General features: G+C 40.2%; 1 protein-coding gene across 2 annotated transcripts in view; it reads left to right on the top strand.

Annotated features, from left to right (window-relative positions):
- Nucleotides 1-20,365: 20,365 nt before the first annotated feature.
- gabrb4 (gamma-aminobutyric acid type A receptor subunit beta4) overlaps nucleotides 20,366-24,392 on the top strand; it is a 50,931-nt gene continuing 46,904 nt past the window's right edge. The window contains exons 1-2 of one of the 2 annotated variants that reach the window (XM_053331178.1): nucleotides 20,366-20,418; nucleotides 22,424-22,518. In XM_053331178.1, the coding sequence (XP_053187153.1) occupies nucleotides 22,446-22,518 (73 nt within the window). In that variant the 5' untranslated portion in view covers nucleotides 20,366-20,418; nucleotides 22,424-22,445. Of the gene's footprint in view, nucleotides 20,419-22,423; nucleotides 22,519-24,392 lie in introns of those variants that run through there. The other variant, XM_053331177.1, reaches the window with a different exon arrangement.

The following is a 24,392-nucleotide window of genomic DNA, read 5'->3' as shown; positions in this document are numbered from 1 at the left end:
GCTTTGTTTATGATTTGATTAATAGAGAACATTTATCACTCTTAAGTTCAATATGCTTTTGTCCTGCTTATACTATGTATATAAAAATATATAATGCACTTAAATATGGCATTGTGTTTGCATTTTAGATAACAGATTATGTAGTAGTTCTTTCATATTTGCATTTAGGACTCTAATTTCTGCTACAAAAATCAAGTCAAATTCAAATATATTCATCGTGTCACTGTGTGCACTAAATTAAGCAGCACAAACAAACCAGCATCCGCATTATTTCATCATGGATTTCCCAGCCATTAGTCATCTCTTCATCAAAATATTTCTACCATTAGAACTCGCTGTCTGTTTGAGAAACAGGACATGCATTCAGTTCCACTTGCGGGATTCCTTTCTGGTCACGTGGCCTAGCAGCACAAACATATGCTGTCAATGGATGCAGAGGCGTTAGGTGCACAAAAACACACACATAGAGGGAGGAGTACAGACAGTCATAGGAGCTATAATGGTAGCAACATGAAGGGGGTGGGGGCTTCTGAGGAGGCGCTCCAATGAAATATAAGCAAGAGACAGAAATATACCACTGAGGCGAACAGCAGTCTGATGCACACCCTCATATTTAATACAGCCTGCACACCATTAAAGAATAAAAGAATATGCTAGCACCCACACTAACAATGCCAGGTGAGATAATTAAGTTAATTATGTGTTGCCTTTTATGCCAGTCCACAAGCGCTGACAGATGCCAGTAGCCCTGAGGAACTAAGTGCTCACCCATGGTTCTCCAGATTGCCCCTAAAAGAAAGCCTTTCACTAGTCCGCCCGTTCCCTATGGCAACAGTCGACCCCCCTCGCGTCACCTGCCAGCGAGGGAGCAGGTGGACTCAGCAGGTCCAGGTGGAGGCTTCACCTGTCACACTTCCAGAGCCATGGCAACCCATGCCAACACAAACACGAACGGTGGCACAAAATAGTCCAAAGCTGCAATATTTCAAGCAGGTTTCATTATGCAAAATACATGTAAACACGCAGGCATTTATAAATAGCCATATTTACATGTGGTTAGAGCACATGCAGACTGCGAGGTACAAGACGGACTATAGGTGCTGATTTAAAGGAGCCTTTGTCGTCATTTCTGTCTCTAAGAATTCCTGACAGCATATGCCGAGGCCGGCCCAGCTGAGTCTGTTTAGATTTCACAGCTAATTTCATTTGTGATAACATTTTATTGCAGAAACATATGTACAGTATGTCCTTATGTTCTATTTTTGATCACAACAAGAGCTCTTTATTTATTTTTGTATTTTCCTCTCCTTAAGGCTTATATGGTACATGTGTGGGGCATTTACATATAATGTGGATCCATCTTTATTTTGTTATTCTCTACATGCCAAGGAGGAGAAATCCACCCTTGATAATCAGAGAGAGTGCTCTTCATGAAGAATAAATAGGAGGATGTGATTTTCTGGGCTGAATGAGGGTTGCGTGTGACCCTTGATGTGAAGTGAGTGACAGTGAGGCAATCCACAACAGTATCTAAGGTCACAACCCCCAACCCTGAAATACAGCGCAATCAATACTGGCAATGAGATGCGGTGTGACGAGTGGTCTATCAATACCAGCGGGCAGATGGAGGTAGATTCATAAATCAATCCTGTCTTTCACGTTCTGATTGTACAAGAGCACTTACAATAGCAGGACAAGAGGGCATGTCAGCAGTTTACTGTTCCCCCTTCAAACCAAAACAAACCCTTGAAGCAAAAATGTTAATAAAATCTTACAAAATTAGCTTCAGATCTATTTTAAACAGATCATGTCATTTTCCTCTCTTGCATATACAGTATTTCAGCGACAAACCCAATTCTGCTGAATGGAGAAAGTACAGCGTTCCACTGTAAGTCTTTGACGCAACTTGACAAACAAATGGATGATTTTGAGCAGAGAAATGACAATGATGGAACACACCTTGATATTAAACCACTGGTCCGATGAAAGGTACTTAATGTTTTAGCATTGACAACTTAAATCAATTCCACATGCCATTAAAATGATATGTTTTACTCTTTTGCCTTCCTTCAACTTTGCCTGCAATCCCTCAGTGGTTAATGGCATGATAAATGTACAGGGAGATAGTCGCATGCCACTTCTCAGCTGACAGTGTGGGACGAATGATGTAGTGGCTTCTAACTCTCCTCACTGGAAGAGACATCGATAGCTTTACTGGTCCACTACAAGTCTAACCAGAGTATGTCAAGGGTTACTTATTGGAATTACATCTGTCCGTCTTTTTCATCTGGCTCTGAAATGTCCTCCTTAGCACAATTTAAAGGCTGCTGTTCATTAAGGCCAGCTGACACAAGTGGTGGCACGTGTGGGCAATGTGTGATATTACACACACTGTGTAGATCTTATTCCCCTAAAACGGTGAATATCTGTGCAAGGGTACTGGGCTCTGACCTCTGGTTCCACAGTTACCCTCAGTTGGGAAATCAATGAAGCGCGTGCGCAAAAGGGCTCCCTTAGGACAGTTCACATCTGCACAAATCAGCACTGTTTTGTCACCACCATTTTTTCTCAGCTCTGTCAGATGAGATCAGAAGGCACAAATGTGCCACATTTTATGCACCTACATTAGATCTTCACACACAAATAACCATAGGCTACCCAGGGGACAGGTGATCCTGACCATACTTAACACGTCTCAATAAATATAAAACAATGAGAGAAGTAGGCCGCAAAAGCGACTCAATTCTCAATTAAAATATAATCCTCGCAATGATATTATTGTATCATGACGAATAAGATGGGAATATAGAAATGCTGCAGTATAATATCCATTTGGATGACTAAAATGTTTTATCTTGCGTGCATCAAAATCTGATTTTGATTAATATTTTAATTCCCTGCAATGACAACCTGCACTTTATAATTTCCCTTTCAAATCTCGGTTTCTCTATTCTCTGTCATGCTGCACAATTCATTTGCTTTCCAGGCCCCTTGGTTGGCTCTGGTTTTGTCTTTGCTTGATACTGTACAGTATATGAGTTTCTTCCCTCGGGTCTCTCAGACATGCAGAATACTGAGCTGTGCACATTTAGGTTGACAGATTAGTTTACATTTGGTTTGACACCACAAGAGAAGGGCTCGGCTTGCCTGCAGTAACGACCACTACTTTCTGGGTTGGTTTAGTGTGAAAGCATGGCCTGCCAGGAGAAATATGGAGGTCCAAACCCTGACCCAGTAGGACCTGCCCATGAGTTCACAGCCCCATGCCTTCAGAATATGAGGTGAATCATCTATATGGGAGTCCATATATACCAAGTAAAGCAGAAAGAAGCCCTGGGGAAGATTCTGTTTCTAAATTAGTGGCCACTGAAGGCCGCATTACGGAAGAATGCATAATCAGGCTTCAAGTGCGCTTAATTCAACACTGACCATCTCAGAGAGGGAGAGAGAAAGAGACAGAGAGAGGGAGAAAACAAGTCAGTCAGTCATGTGTTTATTTGTGAGTATACTATATGCATTGTGTGCTTAATTATGGTATAAATCATTTAATAGCTGGTTGAGCAAGATGTTGCTATTTCAAAGTATGTTATGTGATTTTAATCATGTTATGCATTTAGAACTAGGTTTAAATGAGCTCTGCCATTTTTTCATGTTTCTGACTATGATGAACAGATATATCAAACTGATATGTGCTGCTTATACTAGATGGATTTGTTCTTATCTCTGTGAGACCACCTCTCTTAGAGTAGCGCAGCTGCTTTCAGATGGCTCAGGTCCCTTGGCTGAACCCACCACACAAACAGACACACATACATAGGGACACACACACACATACACACACCTCCTTTCCCCTAGTGTGGACTCCGCAGCTGTTCCTGTTGGGAGTCTGTGTGATTTGGATCACTCAGGCCAGAACAAAGTCTAGACCATTGTAGGAAAAATAGGTGCCTTGAGGAAGATTAGTGAGACTGAAAACAATATATATATATATATATATAGAAAAAATATGTATCAAATATCTGTGAATTTGTAGTCGGTAGTGATGATTTGGAAATGACAAAAATTAACGGTACACTTAATCAAGGCTTTTCACCCTGGGTTGCTTCTAGTGGCCTTCACTTTAGACTGTGACTGTGTGGGCGTTTCTGAAAAAGTATTCAGCCACAGCCATTCAGCAACATTTACTGAGTAAATTCATGTTAAAAAAAAGAAAAGAAAAAAAGATTGATTCTCATTGTGCCAGACCTATGGGGTGCATAATGCAACAAGTTTATTTTAATGACAGACGTAATCTATAAAAATCTGTCAAAGTGATGTACTAAATCCAAAGCAGAAACAAATCTAAAAGTGCTTGGTTCATTACAGCATGTATGTGGTTGAAAGCACCAAAGACTAGTCCACAACAAAGCTTTATCAAAGAACATCTGGACTTACTGATATTCTAGTTCTTATAATTCTCATATTATAGAGTTTAGTTATGCAGATGATAGTCTGCTGTATCTTCCCGTGTAAAACAGATAAAGTAGTAGTAATAATTAGTCATTATTTTCACAATAGGTAAGAGACAACAGTTAGTTTATATCAATAACTTAAGATTTGACTTATTGAAGTTGTGCCACACTGCACATACTGGAGTAAAAGCTGAAGTTAACATGCTTCACCCATAGTTTCATTTTAATGCTGTATAAAGCAGCTAAGAGCCAGCATGAAAAGGCACATTATACTATAATCTTTATTTTTATCAAAGCCTCAGGTCTGAAAGTACACCTAAAATCAATTCATATCATTAACCAATATAGGTATTATATTGATTGCACTGCTTAATGAAATAATTAACAAGTATATTATTACCATTACTGACCTTACTCAATCAAAGAGAACAGAAAAATAAAAGATATTTAACACCCAACCTCTTCTATCCATATATTGATCGCATCACATTCAGTGAGGCCAATGAGGCATGGACAATACAATGGTTGGTGATTGCTGATTGCTAAAATGGCCCTGGCCTCAGGCAATTTCATACATCTGTTACATATCGCAAAGTACATACAATGGCTCAGTTAGCTTCAAATGTGATATGACTCCTTATGCAAATAATCATAAAATTATTTTAGCTGGTACTATATAAATATATTTCTCAACAGCAAATATATGTTATAGAATAAACTCTGTAGTCACACACAGTGTCTTTCTCAGCTCAAACTGACAAAACAAAATGTGTCTTTCAAAAGCTGGTAGTTTCAAAGCAATAATCAAAGTGACAACATCCCGTTCATTATCAATATACAGGAATAGGGAGAGAAGGCAGTAAGAAATCTATAACGGGGGTCAACTACGGAATCGAAAGTGGCAATATGCCACTTTGACTATGCATAATGTCAGATTCAAACATGGGAACTCTTGGCATAGTTAGCATTGTGTCAAATTGACAGACAATGCTGGCCTCAGTTGTTTCACTGCAATTTCTATCATTTAATTATGCCAGGATAGATGAACTGGTGGATCAGGGTACTTTGATTGGGGTTTGATGAGCCAGATGATGATTTAGTGGTTTGGCTTATATACTGATTTGAATTATATATTCACACTGCTCATATAAGCAATGTAAAATAAATGACAAGAAGGAGGGCAAAGTCATTTGTAGCTTCTAATGTCCAAAAATATAGTGTTGCAACATTATGATCTTTATGATTGCCTCTTAAAACTTTGCCTTTAAATTATTCCTGTAATAAATCATACTGTGAAGTGGCTGATATTGAGATACTATCTGTTTGTCAGTGATCTTGCTCTTAAGTATGACCTGAAACATCTCCACAGTGAGGAGGAAAGTATGTTTTTGGGTCGTGTGTGAAACGGCACATCTGCTTTGGACAGTGAACTCTTATCCCTCAGGACTACTGTAAATGAGGAGTTTGTGCTCATTTTACTTTATTTTTAGAGACTTTTTTAGATTAGATAGATCATGTTAGCATGAAGTATTATTTATGAGCATTATAGTGCATTGATTGTGTATGTTAATATAAGTAAGTATGAGTGTGTTTTCACAACATACGAACAAAGGCCGAACTGGAGAAAGGACAGTGGTTGGACTAACAGCAATCAATCGACCTTGGCATGAGAATACCACATAGCAACATTTACATTGGTCTTTGAGAGGACAAACACATATTTGCTGGTTCAATACTTTACACAACTCTGAGACAACTCATGATTGTGCTCTCTTTTCTGCTTGTAGTATCTCGGTTGGAGAGGGTATCTGCTGTTAAATTCATCACTTCTTGGACATGAGTAGCCACAGCTAAATCAATAGCTTGTGTGGTGGGGAAAGACTGTGTTCTTGCATGTTTGTTCATTTGCACTCTGCTCCATTTGTTGCCAGAACATGACCGAATGTGGTGGCCAGGTAACACACTTCTCCTTGTGAAAACATGTTCGAGCAAGAGAGATGTTGAGAAGCTTACAAATAATTCATTTGGAGTGCACTGTGGTCCACTGACCGTGACCGTTCTGTCACTACCCAGCATGTAGTAACGGCAGGACAATGTGTGAAGGAGGCATCTGTTGTCACCACTACGCCTCATGACAAAAGCTTTGAATTTCCATAAATCAGTTTTTGTGTTTGAATATAAACATTCAGAGATCCAGCCAAAATTGTTATTGGCACTAAAAAAATATTTGCTGTAAAACCAGTGTTGTATCTCTGCCAGGAGAACTAGTCTGATCTCCTGTTTCCCCAGCAGGGGGGATTTCCTCTTTTTAAATGACACCTGTGCCATCCTTGCCACTGAAGGGATCACACGGCTGAAATATGAGAGAGATGCAGCATACTGTAGTACATCACAGAGGTCTAGTACCTGTGTGATTTAAGGCGATGGCTTCCAGGATGGCGCTCGCTGATAAACGGTGCAGTTTATACAGAGTCATAATGGCTTCTATGTTGTGTAGTCTTTAATAAGAAGATGTTAAAGGTACACTATGCAAGATTTGTCACAATAGCGCTAAAGACTCAATGAAGGGAGCAAGCGGCGCTGGTGAGAACAAAGCATTATTTTCTGATTATTTCATGGCGGTTACATTGTAAAGCACAAAATCACACCCAACATTGCAGAAAGATGTTGGATGTTGTATTTTGTGTGAATGCAGAGCTATACACACCCACTGCACAGAGGTTGACACCCAGAAACACTGACACCCCAGAAAAGTTTTTAGGGAAATCCTACATAGTATACCCTCAAAGAATGTTTGGCCAAAAACGTTTTTTTTTTGTAAACTATTGTTATAACTTATCAACTTGACCAGTCCAAACGTATTTATTGAATTTGAAAAGGGGAAAAAAATCCAATGAATATGATATAAACTCGCGCAGCTGTGGCTGTGATTTCACTTAACATGAACATAGAGTAGTGATTACAACTGATATTTTCTGTCAGTTCATTTTGTTAAGTTGGTATAGACTTGCTAGCATGAGTAACTGCTGGATATCAGGGATAACACTTCCATATATCCTCAAATTCTGAAAACCCTTTGATACTACCTCTGTGTTCCTTAGTGTTGGTACTATGGCACCTCTGACTTCCGGGCTCAACCATAGCGGATGCATGGTTGTAGTGGTCAGGTGGGCGGCCATGGGTGACTGGAAAGGGCTCAGAGGCTTACTTTCCAAAGCCAGCCCTTGTGTGGACCGGGAGTTTCAACTACTTAATGATAGGGGTTAATTTTTCCAGTCAGACTGGAAGAAGAACCCCGGGGGTTTATGCTGGATGTTGTTCATGTTTTGAATGTATGGAACTCTCGATGATGCCGGTTATTGTGGGTCATTATACATAAGCCACAGTGGCCCAATGCTGTTTCTCGTACTCCACCCCCCATTAAAGAATTGTAGTTATATTAAACAGATTCTGGATTACAATGGCCATTCAGGGCTTGGTGTCCCTCTCCTGTGACTGATCTTTGGCGCAGGTCAGCCAGTAACATAATGTACTGTAGCAAGTCAGCAAGAGTGCAGCAGGTACGCTCAATGGTCTGGCTTTGAGAGTGTGGACACAGTAATTTATACATCCAGCTGAGTGGCTGAGGAGTTACAAAAGCCTTCTTCAGAAGTGTGGGTTTGTTTGCTACCACACGCTTGGTCTTGGGGGGAGCCAAATAGTCAGTCTGCATGGTTTCTATAGGAGGCTCCAGAGTCTCCATCTCATCACATTCTGGGCCAGGGAAGGCTTAATTGCATTCTTAGGAGCATCTTAGGATGGGTTGAGCTTGCTGCCAAAATCAAGAAAAACAGGAATAATTGTAATTGAGAAGGGAAAATGTTGCCATCCTCTAGCCAGTGGAGTTGCCGCCCAGACCAAATGAAACCACATGAAGGCAAGAGAATGTACTATAGGCTGACATCTGATTAATACCCTCAGCCTTGGGTTGACGCCTGTAATAGAACTGAAGCCACATGATAAGTTGAATAGGCCGCTGAGATCAGATTTGAGATTCAGGTGGATTTTCTCAATGCCATCCAGAGGGCAATAAAATTTGTGTGGCATGTTGTTTTAATCATGGGAGAGGGAAGAGGAGTAAGGATTTATTTGCTACTGAACCTCTGTCCACTACACAGCTATACAGTACCTGCAGCCCTGAAACATGGCCACTTTGACAGAAACCATTGCACATGTCAACACAACTGGATGGATAGAAATGAGCATGTTGACAGTGTGTGTGTGTCTGTTTGAAGGCGTGCCCTTGAACCATGATATGTGTTGTTCATTACCATTTAATAAAACAGCAGAATTATCCACTTTTTTATTGAACAACATAAAGTCAGGACACTACATCACAGTGTTTCATAGTTCAGTGCCTCACATCTGTTTTGGCTTGCAACTCCTTTAACAGCCATTATCATAGGCTGCATTATGGGATGAATGATTTTTAAAAAGATATTATGGGTATAATTATCCAGTAATTCACAAGAGAATATAGTAGAAGACAGATAAAGAAAATATAATTTGTTGTAGCAGATTAGCAGTAGCAGTTTTTCTGCTTTAGCAACAAATTTGGCTGTATCATTCACTAAAACATCCAGAGTATAGCTGATTCACATGCAGTGTACAGTGTGTGAAGTGTTCAGAAACTGAGGTTTCACTTTTACCACTTAGATATTAAAGTTATAAAGTATCGTTGTCATACACATACTGTATTTACTAGAGGTCCTTTACTGAACATACAATAAATGTACTGACTGCTGCAGTTCAGCTTACATTGAAAAAAATGTGAAGACAGCACTTTTCTCTCCAGTTGCTACAGACCTGCTACATAAAAAGAAGCTGATAGCTTTTATACTTACTGAAATTATAACCCATCCATTTTAGTGACATTTCATTTTGGTAGAACATTGTCACTGTTTTGTTTGCATTCTTCATCTTTATTAATTTGCGAAAAACATTTTTGCTGAAAAGGGATTCAGGATTGTGTGCCATAAGTACAGATATTTATAATGAAAGAAATGTGGTTCCGGGCTCAAGGTCAGCATACAACTGCAGCTGATTCAAAAGAGAATATCAGGCTAAATAATGTCTGCAATAAATAACAGCTCCACATTACTGTAAAGGTGGTAATAAGTAAGATTTTACTGCCCCGTTGCACAAAATGACCATAATATATCTGCAGTGGGTTGATAGGAATTATTGATCAATACCAATGAATCAGCACAAGTCATCAGATGCTGAGATTTCCTCTCTATTTTTGACCTGAACCTTTTTGATCTTTCAAATCGAAAAAATGTTTCCTCCCTTTGAGCTTACTTCCATTTTCACCTATGAGCGACCGACTGACATCACAAGATTGTTCCCAAACCAAAAAAAAAGGGTATTGTGTTTTTGTGTCGTGCATATTACCTTACTGCTCTGGATTTCTTTTGCGACTCTGCTCCCAGGTGGGTTAAGTGTATCAGAAAAACTATATGGTTTATGTCAGTGACGCCTGCTGGTAGACATTATAGTGGTGGGGCTTGTGACCTGACAACGTTGGTGCAGAAAGACAGTGAGAGAGGTCACAGCAACTTTTAAAGCTGTTTTAGCTTATTATTACATATTAAAACAGTTGTTTTAAGGATGAAAATGGTGAGCTCAATGTTTGATCTTTCTTTTTAATCAAGATTGTTGCTCTGTCAGGTGTAATGTTATGAGTTTGGAAGTTTAGTTCAGTTTCAAAAGTTCTGCTGGTTCTTGCACCCCCCAATCTAAAAACTACATAGAATTTTTTTAATCAAATTTTACTATATACAAACTACTCAAATGATGCACCCACTGTAACAATTACTTAATTAATGATGAAAGAGCCATGCCCTCTATATACGGCCATCTGGAGCGAGACATGTAATTGCTCAGGTTATGGATGAGAGAACATACTAAAGTTACTCCAAGTTACACAGGTGTCAGGAGCAGAATGTTGCGACAAATTACAAATCATCCCTTCAAATGACTTTGACAAATGACAAATGAATTTGCGTGTGTAATATGTCTTCATTCCCTTTATTTTATTCCCCTGGATTAAGTTCAAATTTAACCCTCAACATCCACTTTTTCCACCCAAAAAAGCCATTTTTAATGACGTGACTACACACTGTCAGTGTCAAACAAATTAATGTTATGCAGTATACTGCAGGAAAAACAATATTTCTTATCTTAAATCTTTGTTAATAATTAGAAACATAAAGATGTTTGGACTGAAAAGACCTGAGAAATACACCTTTTAATGTCAATGTATAAGCCTGGTATGTAATGTCAAGCTATAAAAAATGATAGTGTCCATCCATGGCTCATTTAGCAAATAAGATAATATCACTTCACGTACCTGCCCGATAAAGTCATGGAGCCTCCCACTAATTTTCTTTGACTTACTTCTCTACTTCTCTGTCCTAGGGTGATAAGCCGTGATAGTCACCTAATCTTGTAACTTCTGGCAGCTGTGAAGCTATCTCATCAATTAAAAATTCCCAGCAGAGGATTGAATCCCAAAAGGAATTACTAAAAAAATATTATCCAATTATGATCTGCTTACAGCTGTGTAATTATACTTGACCACAGTTAGTCCTGCTGTGTGATGAGGGGATAGCTGAAGTCCACCTCTTTTTAATTAACCTGGATGCATGTGGCTCAAAAACTTAATGGATCAGGCCGATGCACTGGTCTGAACTCAAATTATGAATTGAATGATCCCCAGTGACATTTGACTAATTACAGCCAATGTTTTTGGATTTCTGAAACATAGCTTTTATTAATTTCTGTCAAGTGAGTCAAGTGTGCGCATGATTTTTACATGTTTCATTTTTATTGCATAGTTATTTAAATGGGAATAAAATGTATGAAACAACATCAAAGACTGCAGAAGCCTCACAGGTTAACTGGCACATCCTGTACGATTGCAGATTCCTTTAAAGCTGCACTTTGTTACATTGCTGTACATGTTGTCGTTGTCGTATCACCGTATATAGCGTATGTATCTGAAAAAATGGAGCATACCACACACTCAACATCTGGCGTAATGGACAAGACACATGCTGATGGAATGTGGTTCAGATCCTGGGAGAATTCCATGGTCTTTTTTCTGATTGGAGGAGAGAGAAGAAGAAAAAAGAAACAACCTCAAGTGCATGAGAACCTTTTACGCCAAAATGGACAGAAAGCCACGTAGATTTCTGCAAGTCACAAAACAGGCTGAGCATTGTTTTTAATGTTACGCACCTCCCTGTTTGTTTATCTTTTCCATGTGTTTGTTTGTTTACTGAACACGCTGCCCTCTATGTTTGCTGCACCTACAGTTCCTTGCATCGCCATCCCAAGTCCTCTCTATGGACTTAAAAGCTTTTCAATGCATCTCAAAATATTTATGAATCTAAACACAGTTATTTTGCTTCAGCAACTGAGTGCCAGCAATGAATGCTGCAGAAACCAACCTATAGAGTCATATTTGCAGACCCAAGCATAAAAGTCCATTTAGGTAGTGCAAGAGACTATTGACTCGCTATTGGGAGGATGGCTAATGGCACTAAAAGAACGTTTTTGTGCTGAGATGGATTAGGTTATCCCACCAGCACATAGTGTACTGTACTACCTATTTTGAAATCATGGGCAGGATTGTATAATCTTAAGGGACAAATAATTATTGCATGTACATGTGCACTATATGTGCGTGTGCAGCCATGCATGATTTTGCGTATTTGTACATTTTTGTATTTGAGAGCGTGAGCAGCATCGTGGCCCTCAATCTATGCCTTCTTTTTCAGCTCAACCGCAAGGCACATTGCCTAAGGTCTGTTTCAGATTGTGAATTAATTATTCTCTGCTGGAATTGTGTTAGAGTGTGTGTGTGTGTGTGTGTGTGTGTGTGTGTGTGTGTGTGCGCATGTGTGTGTGTGTTTTACTGTCTGTATGTGTACTTTGTTATTGCAAAGGAAATGACAGAGCAGAGTATTATTTCCCATCTACCACATCCAGACCTCATATTTTTGAATGCATTAACTCCATGGCTATTGCAAAAGCATCTCCAATGCCAATCACATTCCTTTGAATTTGAAAGATGGGAGAGGGAGGGATGAAGGGAGGGTGGAGGACCTTGGGTGAGGATGCAAGGTGGCTATTCTGCACTCTTTGTGGCTCTGTGCTTGTTAAAAAAAAAAAAAAAAAAAAATTAAATGCAGCTATGTGCAGTGGAAAGCTTCTGCTTGCTGAATTTTAAAATACCTTTGGCACCATTGTTTTTTTTTTCTCCTGTGTGTATACAAGCTGCAAGCAGTCACGCAGCTGTTTCCATGGCAATATCTATCTGTGTGAGGAATTCATTAACCCTTTCTCGTAGGAGTTCCGTGTAAAAATCCCACGTAGAATACAGATAGGAAAAGAGGAAGGGATGCTACAGTGCTATTTTTGACAAAATTATACTATTTATGAAATGCTACATATTTTTGGCATATAGTGGTGAATCCATATTTGCTTTGGTGTTGACATTCATTGCTTCTGTGTTATAAAGACAACTGAGTGCTGTTGCGTCAGGGTTTGACATTTTAATTTTAGGAAAACTAAAATGAGGACCCACTGAATGCAAATTAGGACATTACATGATTTACCCTTTTGCCATAGGAACAACAGAAGCCTCTACCTTGCAGCTTTAAGCTGTCCTCACAGGGAGAAATAGTAAGACCGTATTTGATAAAAGATAAATCAATGCCATGCTGAAATCCATCTCTCTGAAAGACGTTGTAATATAAAAGATAGATGGAGTATAAAAAACGAAAAGGGATATATGACATACACATGCAGACAGCATACCTACTCACTCATGCAAATACAAACAAGCGCACTTACATACACACACTCTCAAGAGGGAGAGAGGTAATGCTGTTACTCACTAAAGACTTTTGCTGGACAAGGTATGCGTCTCAGGCACGCTGTTTTGATATTGATAAACCATTGAGAAGATTAACCTAATGCCAGACCTTTACAAACACTTAATTATTCATTTTGATTGTATCAATAAAAGGCCATGAGTGTCTGGTTAAATATGCATCATCCCAAATGTTCTATAAATGAAATGCGCTGAGAGTTGCAAAGGGACAGAGTAAGGTAAGGGACAGAATTACAGATTTGTATTAGTGTTTGTCCTCCATCAATAGCTATTTAGCATCAAGTGTTGCACCTCATCCATGCTAATTGTGGTGCCGGTGAGCCATATGACTGTTTGAGATGTGGCGAGCCTTTAGTTTACTCACTCAGAAGTATGAACAGGTAGACTGTGTGTTAAACTGCTGGCTGACTGCTTGCTCTGTATTACATGTAATTGCACAAAAAGACAAAGTGAGAATTACGTTAAAGAGGGTGCTGTGACACATCCAGTCTTTGCTTAGTCTGATTAGTATTATTCAGGCCCCCTGAGGACAAACACCCCATGACATCATTATTGATCTTTTTTCCCCCTGATTTTCTTCAAGGGCCATGACTTTCATGTTATGGTCAATCAGGACATGTTCATTAATTCCCAATTATGTTGGAACAATGGCACATTTCTGTGAACAATCTTACATCAGAACTGAACAATCAAGCATGAAACCATGTAGTAAATGTTAAAGCTGAATGTCTTTCATTTTTATGACCATGTTTAATAGTCATGAATGGATCTAAGGTATTGAATCAGTCATCCTGTTGTGTATATCTAGTGAGTGTATAATGATCAATAACTGATTTCATTCATGTGATGCATCATGCTGGCTGTTTACATAATCTTTTATTCTCCCTGCACATACCTGAGGCTCACAAAGCGGAAGAATTAGCATGTGTTTTCCTACTTTCCTTTTTGCTTTCTGTGGTCTGAGTGTAAACAGCACTCCTCACAAGTATTTGGAACAATGTGGTTCAGTTCAGCTTCAACGAGCAACACTCTGCACTTTGATTGGGCTTCCTATGGTAGCATAGCAACAATTGCCTGGTAGCCTGCTTCGACGTAGTCTTGAGGGCCATGTGCTGAGTGCTTTCAAAGCCTCCAATCGTGGCGTGATGTACATTGAAGTTGAACCTTCATTTTCTCAAAGCTTGTCAGGTGCATGGCTGCATAGCAAGGAGGTGAGCTCTCACAGCGCTGCTTTGACCTGCCGATGTGATCATAGTGTAAGATACCACGGTGAACAGAGGATAATCATGAAGTGGAGTCATACAGTATAGTGCACCTTCAGCCCGAAACAGATTAAAGCTGATTCACCTGCTGTCAAACCTGTTTACAGATCCTGACACAATGCTCGCATAGATCACATGTTTTAATTCGACTTTGACTTTAGAGGGATTTTATAAAGTCAATATTAATGAAGTCGCAAGTCAGGAAGTCAATTTGTCTCGTGTGTGGATCATTGACAGAACTAAAAACACTTGTGGATCTTAGAATGCAGCATGGCTTGAGTGTGTGAAGGAGACTTGTGTGAGTTAAGTTTTTATTTTTCTTCTCTGGATTGACCAACTTTGTAAGGGGAAGTATTTTCCTTTGCCATGGAACACGTATGTCAGGTCCTTGGTCCCCACTCCTCAGTGGTATCTCAGTCTGCTTTTTCAAACCGAGGTGAGACAGCTGTGAGGCTGATTTCATTCAACAAGTAACTCTTACAGTTACGCAGACCAAAGATGAACTTGAGCTGTAATCTCACCTCCATCATTACAAACTACACGAAAGTTAACATCTTCACAAGAAACCTTGACTGTGTTCTCTAATTAGTCAGTGCACAAACTCCCACACCACATTAATGTTTAGTGAATCCCACATGAAGTCGCTGCATTTCATAATACATACATACTCAGTTATGTGCCAGATTGATGGCGAAGTTGCAAGAAGGATGAAACATGGTGAAACATCTCTAAACACCTCAGTCAAATATATCATCTGTTACTTGGAGTCGATGGGGGGGGGGGGGGGGGGTTGACAGATATGAACAGCAAGAGGAAAAACGAGTGACTGGAAGGCACCAATGCATTAACCATGTGATACTATTTATATCAGAGGAGCAAGGGTGACCCAGTAACTCACATGTGTTATGCAACATATGAATGGAGCAAAAAAGAGCATGGTACATGCAAATCTCGGGGGCTTGGATTTCCTTGTCATAGATGCCAATTATAGTTAATTGCAGTAATCAGGGAATGCTGTAAATGGAAGCACTATTATGTGTGAGAGTGACTATGGAGGAAAGTGCAGGCTGAGCATGCCCAGAGACTGAAGGGAACCATCTAGTGTGCTGTTACCCAGGTTCCAACTTCATATTACTCTCCATTATGTACTGACAGTGCTCTGTCCTGGCTCTCACCGGGATAACCTATGGGAGATGGACTACCTTCAAACAATACATATATACACACATCTGCTTTTTCAGTAAATATCCAGCACACAATTAGTTTTGCCTTGGCACCTATTAGTGAAAAATGGGAAAACATCAAGCTAGTTTAATCAAACTGTCTAGTGAATAATTTGCTTTTAAAAGAAAAAAAGCATGCCTATATGTTGAATTTATATTATTATATTATTTAAATATTATTAAATATCATGTTTTGCATGATTTGAGTTTTTTGAATGTGAAGACAATTATTAGTGTATTCTGTATTGCAGCACCAACTTTACTTTTACGTTTACAATCACTCTCAACAAAGACATAGCTATGATTTCTAAATAAAATGATATGGTTACTCTTTAATGTCACTTGGTTAACGTTTATAAGCAGTATATATTTCATAAATTGTTTATAACACACTATGACGTACTTGAAAGCAGATGGAGTTGTTTATTAATGTAGTTGTCAAACTGTAACTCTTCCTGTGGGCACTAATTGTTACCTTGGGTCAAAGCAGGTGAACCCAAATGCAGACACACAGAGTCAAGGAGGCAGGGACATGGTAGGACAAGGTATTCATTAAAGCAGGCTAGTTTAACGAGTTACTGGTAGCTAGGAAACTGGGGCTCGGGTTGGTAGCTGAGAATCAGGGGCAAAAGAGGCAAAAACAAGAAAACTGATAAATACAGGTGAAATGGCTTGAAGCAAGACTGGCTGAGCAGAGGTTACGATCTGGCAGTGTGGATCTGGCAGGACACACACCCCCCTCTCAACGGATGACTCTGAAATGTCCCTCCCTGTTGGTCAAGAGAGAAAAGGAGAGGGTAAACAGGAGAGACGGGGAGACAGGATCGTGGAAGCAGAACCAAGGTGATGGATGACTTGGACACTAGAGATGAGCAGCACAGGGAAGCTCGGGCAAAAGGTCCCGGGGCTGGAAACCATGACTGGAAGACAGGGCAGATGGGTGGAGTTGCTGAGGAGGTCAAATGAAAGGAAGGACAGACGGGTAGGACTGCTCTGGAGGGTGACTGGAAGGCAGGACAGATTGGTGGAGCCGCTCTGGATGTCGACCAGATGCCAGGACAGAGGGGCGTAGCCTTTCTGGAGGTCGATGATGTACTGTAGAATATCTCCAAAGTTGCTCTGGAAGTATACAGACATGCTCGGGGCAAACACCTTAAGAGCCAAGGCATCAGCGAAACCACTTAAAAGGGCAGCCAAGTATTTGGAGGCTGACAGAGAAGGCTGACTGCTGGAGGTATGGGAGGACATCAGTAAAGGTGGCTCTGGGCTGAGGAATAGGCTGAGCATCAGTGAGGGGAGCTGATGGCTGGTGGTCCGGCTCAGGAACAGTCTGAGCATTGGATGGGGCAGCCCATGGTTTGGAAACTGGATAAGGCTGAGTGTCGGCAGTGACAGCGGCTGGTTCAGAACTGAGACAAGCTGGGCCTCAGTATTAGCACTGAACAATAGAGACTTTGGGGCAGTAGGCTACAGACAGGGGTTGGACAACAGAGAAAGCCGACGGCCTCAGGAATAATTGAGACCAAGCTTTCTTCTGGAGGTTCCTAAACGGGGGAAAAATGGCAAGGAAAGACTCAGAGAAAGGGGACTGCTGAATGTCTTCAGGCGCTGGATAAGGCTCTGACTCCAGCACATCTGTCTCTACTCACACAATCACGCACAAGGAGAGGAAAGGAGAGAAGTGGCAACAGGTAGGGAGACACAGGACTGATACAGGAATGGTGACACTAATACATTTAGGTAAAACACAGCTAATCATTAAAAAATATGTCTTCATACAAGAAGTTACAATAGTTGACACACACTCTGCACTGATAAACACTTATACTGGGTAATAAGCCATTTATTTAATACCTTAAAATATGTGTTATATATGACCAAAGCACTCCCAATAGTCAATTATTCTATTCAAGTATCTTTTAAACCACTCTAAATCATTTTTGGTAAAAGATAAATAAATGTTACTGAGAAGAATACTGCACTCTCTCTGAACCCCCTTTAACCCTTTGCTGCAGAGAAAACTTCTTTGTATTGGCTGGTTGTGGTTGAAACAAACCAGAATTTAACTATCACCTTTCAGCAATTTCATTATTAGATCTCTGGTTAAGTATTCAGAATGAACTATAAAGTGCTTCATTGGTTTAGATTATCAAAAAAAAAAAAAAGAAAGTGAAAAAAAAGCTTAGGAAACTGTTTCCAATGTCAGGACAGTCATCGGTCTAGTTTATCTTCGCTTCAGTGATGCAGCAAGGGGGAGCTGAGTGAGCCAGGTTAATTACCCACCCCAGGGTGCCAGGTCATGGTCAATCATGGCGTTGTCCTTTGATATACAGTATGTAGCTGCAATGCCACTCTGTTCAGGATTTCCGCATTATGTCAGTTGTATGATATATTGAAGACAGTCCAGTTAATGAGGATATGAGATCTTCTAAAGCTAGAGCTCAAATAAATGCACAATTAATTTACTGTTTCCATTCAATTAAGAATTACATTATGGTCCAAAATCCACCTGAATTTTTTCCTTCTTTGCCAATTTGTATAATTTGTGTTCAATCCTGTGACATCACGTATGGGTGGGACAAATTAAAATGTCTTTTCTGTGTATGGAAGACAGCAGAGAAAATTCAGCGATAGCAACAGATGCCTGTTGAGTATGTTTCAAAACTAAAAAAAAAAACCCTCTATGAAAGGCTACATAGACTGATTGACTCGGTTATTTGTCACAGTGCTTGTGGCCCTGACAATGATGACGATGAGGATGATGGCGAGGAGGAGGACTAAGATGATGAAGCAAAAGTAGAGTGATATCCCTGACACGCCACATTTCTTCTACATGTATTATTGTAAATGGCGTTTTTCCCCCCCTATAACATAACAGAAATGGCTCCACGGTACATCAGTTGCTGTCTGCTTTTGTCCCACTGACACCACGGAGGTGACAGCATTGGGTCTACTCCTTTAAATGAGCCTTTGCGCATAGCCTTCGAATCACCACAACTGCATCAGTGCTGCCTGGGTTGCTTAGCAACTGGACAGCACAGCGATCCCTGAAGAAAACCTCCTCCTCTGTATAAAACACAAGCTTGTGTGATTCTTGAATTGTGATGTACGCGTGTTTGCAATTTCCAGTAAGGATGTTTCAAACGCAAACGCAAAAGCGAGTCCCAGCGCGTGAAAATGAGGAATTGAATAAAAGAGAGAAACAAAGATTGTGCGTCTTCATATGCGCGCATGTGTGCCTGTATGAAGAAATGTGCGTGGGTGCGAGCGTGCGTTTTTCTGTGGGAGCGCGTGTGTATGTTTCAAAATTGTGGCAAAGTGGAAGAAATGCATGAAAACGCACCGGCACACACTCACAGCATCCTAATAGGTTTCAGAGAGAATACACAGACAATCCAGCGCATGAACAGGCTGTCGCTAAGGAATTCACCTTAGGTGTCCCCCCTTTCTCTCCCCTCCCTCAGCAATAGGACATTATTTTAATTTCAACTTGGAACTTTAAAAATTGAAAAGAAAAAAGAGACACGCTTTGCTCATCATGTCTCTTTGGACTGTTGAGTCTCTGTCATCTGTGCAGTGTTTCGAGGAGAAGAGGAGCGGACCTTATTAACGTGTTCAAACGCCTTAACGTTGGACAGCGGAGGCAAGTGGACTTTTCAAATAGGTTTGCATCTTTGATATGAAATCCGGCGTTGTGATAGCTACATGCATTGGCGTATCAGGGGCCATCCATATTTCTCGGCATCTATTTTTTTTCACCAGAGGAGTGATATAGCCTGCTCTGACGTCTGCATCAGATATTACCCAGTGCTTTTTCAATGTGCATTTTCCCCTCAGTGACTTTGCGCTGATCTACATCATCAGCAGCAGCAACGGGAGGAGAAAAAAAGGCAATGAAGATTTCATTTTTCTTTTTTTTTTAAACCCACCGCTCCCCTTCAGCCGACCAGCATTCCCAGCTCAAACAAATAGGCCTATCTTTTAACAACAGCACGTTGTGGAATAGTCTGGCGCCAGAGCATCGCTGGAACCATGCCTCTTCTGCAGATTTGGACTGGGAAATTTCATCCACCAATTTGATCATCAGGAGGTTGCTGCTCAGTCATTCATGCCAGTGTTTGTTTTTCTAAGGGGAAGAATACTTGTCATCACTTTTAAAAGTATTGTGTATGCTGTTTTTTGAGCAAGATGTCTGATCTTCTGGTGTTGGTCGAGGGGCTCTGTGACCTGCACGGATTTCCATAGCTGGGGAAAAACAGCGAGGGGCCAATTACGAGATTTTTTTTTGAAAATCAAGAAGCCTACTTTAATGAAGACGTCGCATGCGTAGATGTAGGCTAGTTTATTCGACATTTTTAAAAGGCAGTTCTTTTTTGGATTGCCAGTTTTTACTTTGTGCATTTTCGGGGAGGACCACTGGACTGGTTGGATTATAGAAACTATAAATAAGGATTTGTGGAGATGTTGGGTCGTCAAGAAGATAAATTATGTGGAATTGTCTCTGCTCTGGCGGCTTTGTCCTTTGCATGCTTTGTTCAAAGGTAAGAAAACGTCACTTTAAAAAATATTTCACACCAATAGACGTGATTACCGGTCAATAAAAGGCTGAGATGTGGCAAATCGCATTAACGGGGTACCCAGGCCTACTTATTAGGGGTATTGCTGCCGATGTATGCTCTATTAGATGGAGCTGTGGCGCGCGCGAGCGTAAAAACACGCGCGTGCACGGAATCAAGCCTATTGTGAAACGTAACCTACTCCCGATATCAAAATGGGGATATACATGTGTGTGTTAGATAGGGCGACTTTCAGTGTGATCATATTTAAAATAACAGCCCTCAGCAGACTCCATGTCAGCTCAGCCGATGATTAGTTGATAGGATCAATCAGCCGCCGATCGATTGATTACGCTACCAACATGTATGAGTCTACAGTGCCAGAGCCGCTTGTTCTGAAAGACTACTTTTTTCCCATCTCAATATATAAACTCTTTCTGTAATCATCTTAATTGCTTCTTTTATTGACCGGAACCAAATCAGTCAAGATCGAAAAATAATCTCAGCAGGTCATCAGCTGCTGATGCGCTCAAGATACGAGGCAGTGTATAAGATGTCACATTTCAATTAACAGCTGTACAGGCTCTATAATGTTTACAGTATGAATTGCTGCACAACACCGTCACAAACAGAATCTCCTGATCAATTCCTTTACTGTTTCATTGTTTTCATTGTTAAAGGCACTGATATATCCCCTGTGGCCTGCTCCTTTCCCTTGTCTGCAGTAACCCACAGCCTTACTTATGAGATGTAGGTGCTCAGGGAGGACAGACTCTCACTTTTTGACATTTTGATTCCATTACAATAACCCCTGAATAACAAAAGGAAATGTGTGTAATCTGGTTGCTACAGTATGCGGTTCAGTTGTCATTCATATTCTCTCATAATAATGCTCTCAGGTGTCAAACCCACAAGTCCGGTAGCCAGCCAGCTTGATGAACAGCTGCACTACCTATGAGCTAATTGAACAGTGCTTCCCTGACTGAGCCAGGGGCTAGTGCTCCTGTGGGAGTGATTTTAACCCACTTCTTCCCCTCGTTCTCTCTACGTTTCGTTCCGTACCCTCCCTCCTGTAAAAGCCAACCTCAGCTGGAGAGCTGGTCTCAGCCAGGTGATGCAGGTCATGGCACTAATGTTATAGGTGTCAGTCAGACTAGTGCAGACTATACATTCCTCTTGGGGATAGTCTGTCTTCAGGCTCAGACCGACAAGGCTGTGCCTCTTACAGCATTATCCTGAGCTTATTTAAATACATTTCCATGAATAGGACTGGGCATAGGTGAGCTCAAGAAACGATGAAACTGTCCATTTTAAAGCTACTCTTTTGGATGGCCGACGTTAATAAAATGTTCGACAGGTGCATCATCTTTATCATCACATTTCCTCAACTGTTTAGATGAAAATAGTGTGGGTGGAGGGGGAAAATTCATACACCAGGCACATTTTAAACCTTCTACAACCCTCCATCATCAGAGATCAATAACACAAGATTACACTGAGCATGCTTTTAATATTATGTTAGGATGTCAGGACTATATATCCAACTGTCACATCTGAGAACTGACTACAATACACAAAAAATGTCAGTAACAACTGCTTGCTGTAGTTTAAATCTTTGCAATATGAATGTCTACATTTTATTTCAATTTTAAAGTGGTGACAGCCAAGAATGTGAAAATGAGATTGACACACACAAAAAAAAAAAGACGAAACACATTATTTACTTCAGAAGCAGCAGGGTTCTTCACTTAATTCCCCTTGTCAAAGCTTCATCATGTTGAATGAGTCGTCCTCTAGAAAGGTCTTGTATGTTGTTAATGTTGAGAACACAGAGTCATACAGGCACTCTCAGGCTTCATTGTACAGTAGGTGCGCTGTAGAGAAAAAAATATCCCTGACAAAAGTATCAGACAGTGTTTTTGCTGCCCCCCACTTCCCCCCACCCCCTTCTCCTTCACCCTTCTCTCACATCTGTGGTTTCTGCCCTCAGCTCCTCCACTGGAAGCTCCGGAATGTCTGTGGCCAAGAACACCGTGGACAAGTTGCTGAAGGGATATGACATCCGTTTAAGGCCTGATTTTGGAGGTACGTATTGTGGCTCTGTCTGTTTTTAGGGGCTCAGGCTTTGTTGCCGAGGGTTATGACGTGTCAATATTTGTAGTTACGAGTCTGAAATCTATTGATTAGTTGGCCTGTGGCACGATATAGGGAATAGCTTTGAAGGGACTGTTACCATATCATTACTGTGCATCTATTCACATATGGAAGATGGCTGTTCCTGAACCAGTACAGCACACATAATGAAGAGAAGTCAAATATTGTGTTTTTTGCTTTTTTAAAAATCAGGGATAGCAAGTGTATTGATTTTTAATACATTGCTGATTAGAGATGTTTTTGTATGTTTCTATATTACAGTACACAGCAGTGTTTCTGGGCGTTTGATTTGCAGATCAGGGAAACACTTTTGCCCCTTTAACTTTTATTGGAAATCGTGCATCTTTTACATCCGCTCATTAGAATAATGGTTATTTTGATAATTGCAGAAAAAAGAAGGTGTGGGGAGCAAGTCATTAAAGTATTTCATTTGGGTTGATTGTTTTCACTAAAACTGCACAATAAATGTTAAGAAGTATAAAAATAGATGTTTGGATAGCAATTACTGGTCTACTTTAACATAAAATGAGAATTTGGAGGGGGGGGGGAAGTAGATTGCAGATTAAGCATAGTACGTGTTTCTACAATGTATAAAACGATAGAATGAATTTAAAGAGGTTTTCATTGTCTTGATGTTAGCATCTGGGGCTTGGCCCGTGTAACTGATGACGTATAACTCAGCACCGGCTGGCAGTCATTATGACAGCTCTAATTTCAAAACCTATACAGAATTTACAACTGTACCCATTCATTTCAACAAAAGCTTCATTGTTCCCGTTATACACGTATTCAAAAACTTTAGTGTTCAGGAAAGCCTATGACCGCTTATCACAGTTACTGCCTGAAAAACAAAGAGCAAAGGAGGCTTTTCATTACCCGGACATGTTAATGGGGTGTGATGTTAATTTAACGAGTGCAGGGACACACACTAGTCTGTTGCCACTTAAATTTGCTCCTGCCCCAGTATTGCACAGCCAAAAAACCTACAATATATGGCAACATATCAACATTTTGAAAAACTCAATGCTTGTAGAATAAATTAGTATTCCATGTTTAGTCATAATTACTTTAAATCTCCACTGTTAGTTCATCAGCTCCTTCTGTATATTAATGGTAATCAGATCACAAGTCAAAACAACATTCACATCACTGCTTTGTGCTTCCAAGTGTAAAATGAGAGCATGGATGGATTATGTGTACTGTATAGTAAAGTCAGAAATGATAAATGTGACATTCAACTTACTGAAAAAATTGTAAACGTAGGAAGACACAATGAGCCTCACGCTAGAACCGCTTGCATGAACAGATCTTTTCTTAAGATACGCATCGAGTGATTTAAGAACATTTTATGGCAGTCATCAATTTTCTCTCAGGTATGAAAGAAATTTTCGGGGAGGACCTGTTGTACATGTCATGAATAGATCACATCTGCCTTTGTTAGGGGGGGTGGGGTGGGGTGGACGCTTGTTATAATGTCCAAATCTAATTAATTTAAAGTTTAAATATGATAATAAAATCAATAAATAATAAAAAACAATGTTTACCATATTTTTCTTATCTGCATGACTGCCAATTTACTTAAAGATTTTTCAGTAGTTGCTGGAAACTTCTCTCAGTCCGACGGCTACCTCTGTGTCTCTCTTCAGCTGTCTGTCCAGTATACTTGTGTTGCAGCTGTTAGTGCGACATCACCTGTAGATTATAATATTCTCTCTTCTAATATCTCTGTGACTGCCGCATCCCTTGAACACCGAATCACGAAGCGCTTTTCTCTAGAAAAACGTTTTTTAACATCTAACTTCACG

The sequence above is a fragment of the Scomber japonicus genome, chromosome 13 (assembly GCF_027409825.1).
Source record: "Scomber japonicus isolate fScoJap1 chromosome 13, fScoJap1.pri, whole genome shotgun sequence".
In the NCBI taxonomy this organism is placed as follows: domain Eukaryota; kingdom Metazoa; phylum Chordata; class Actinopteri; order Scombriformes; family Scombridae; genus Scomber; species Scomber japonicus.
This window is presented reverse-complemented; position numbering and strand designations above follow the sequence as displayed.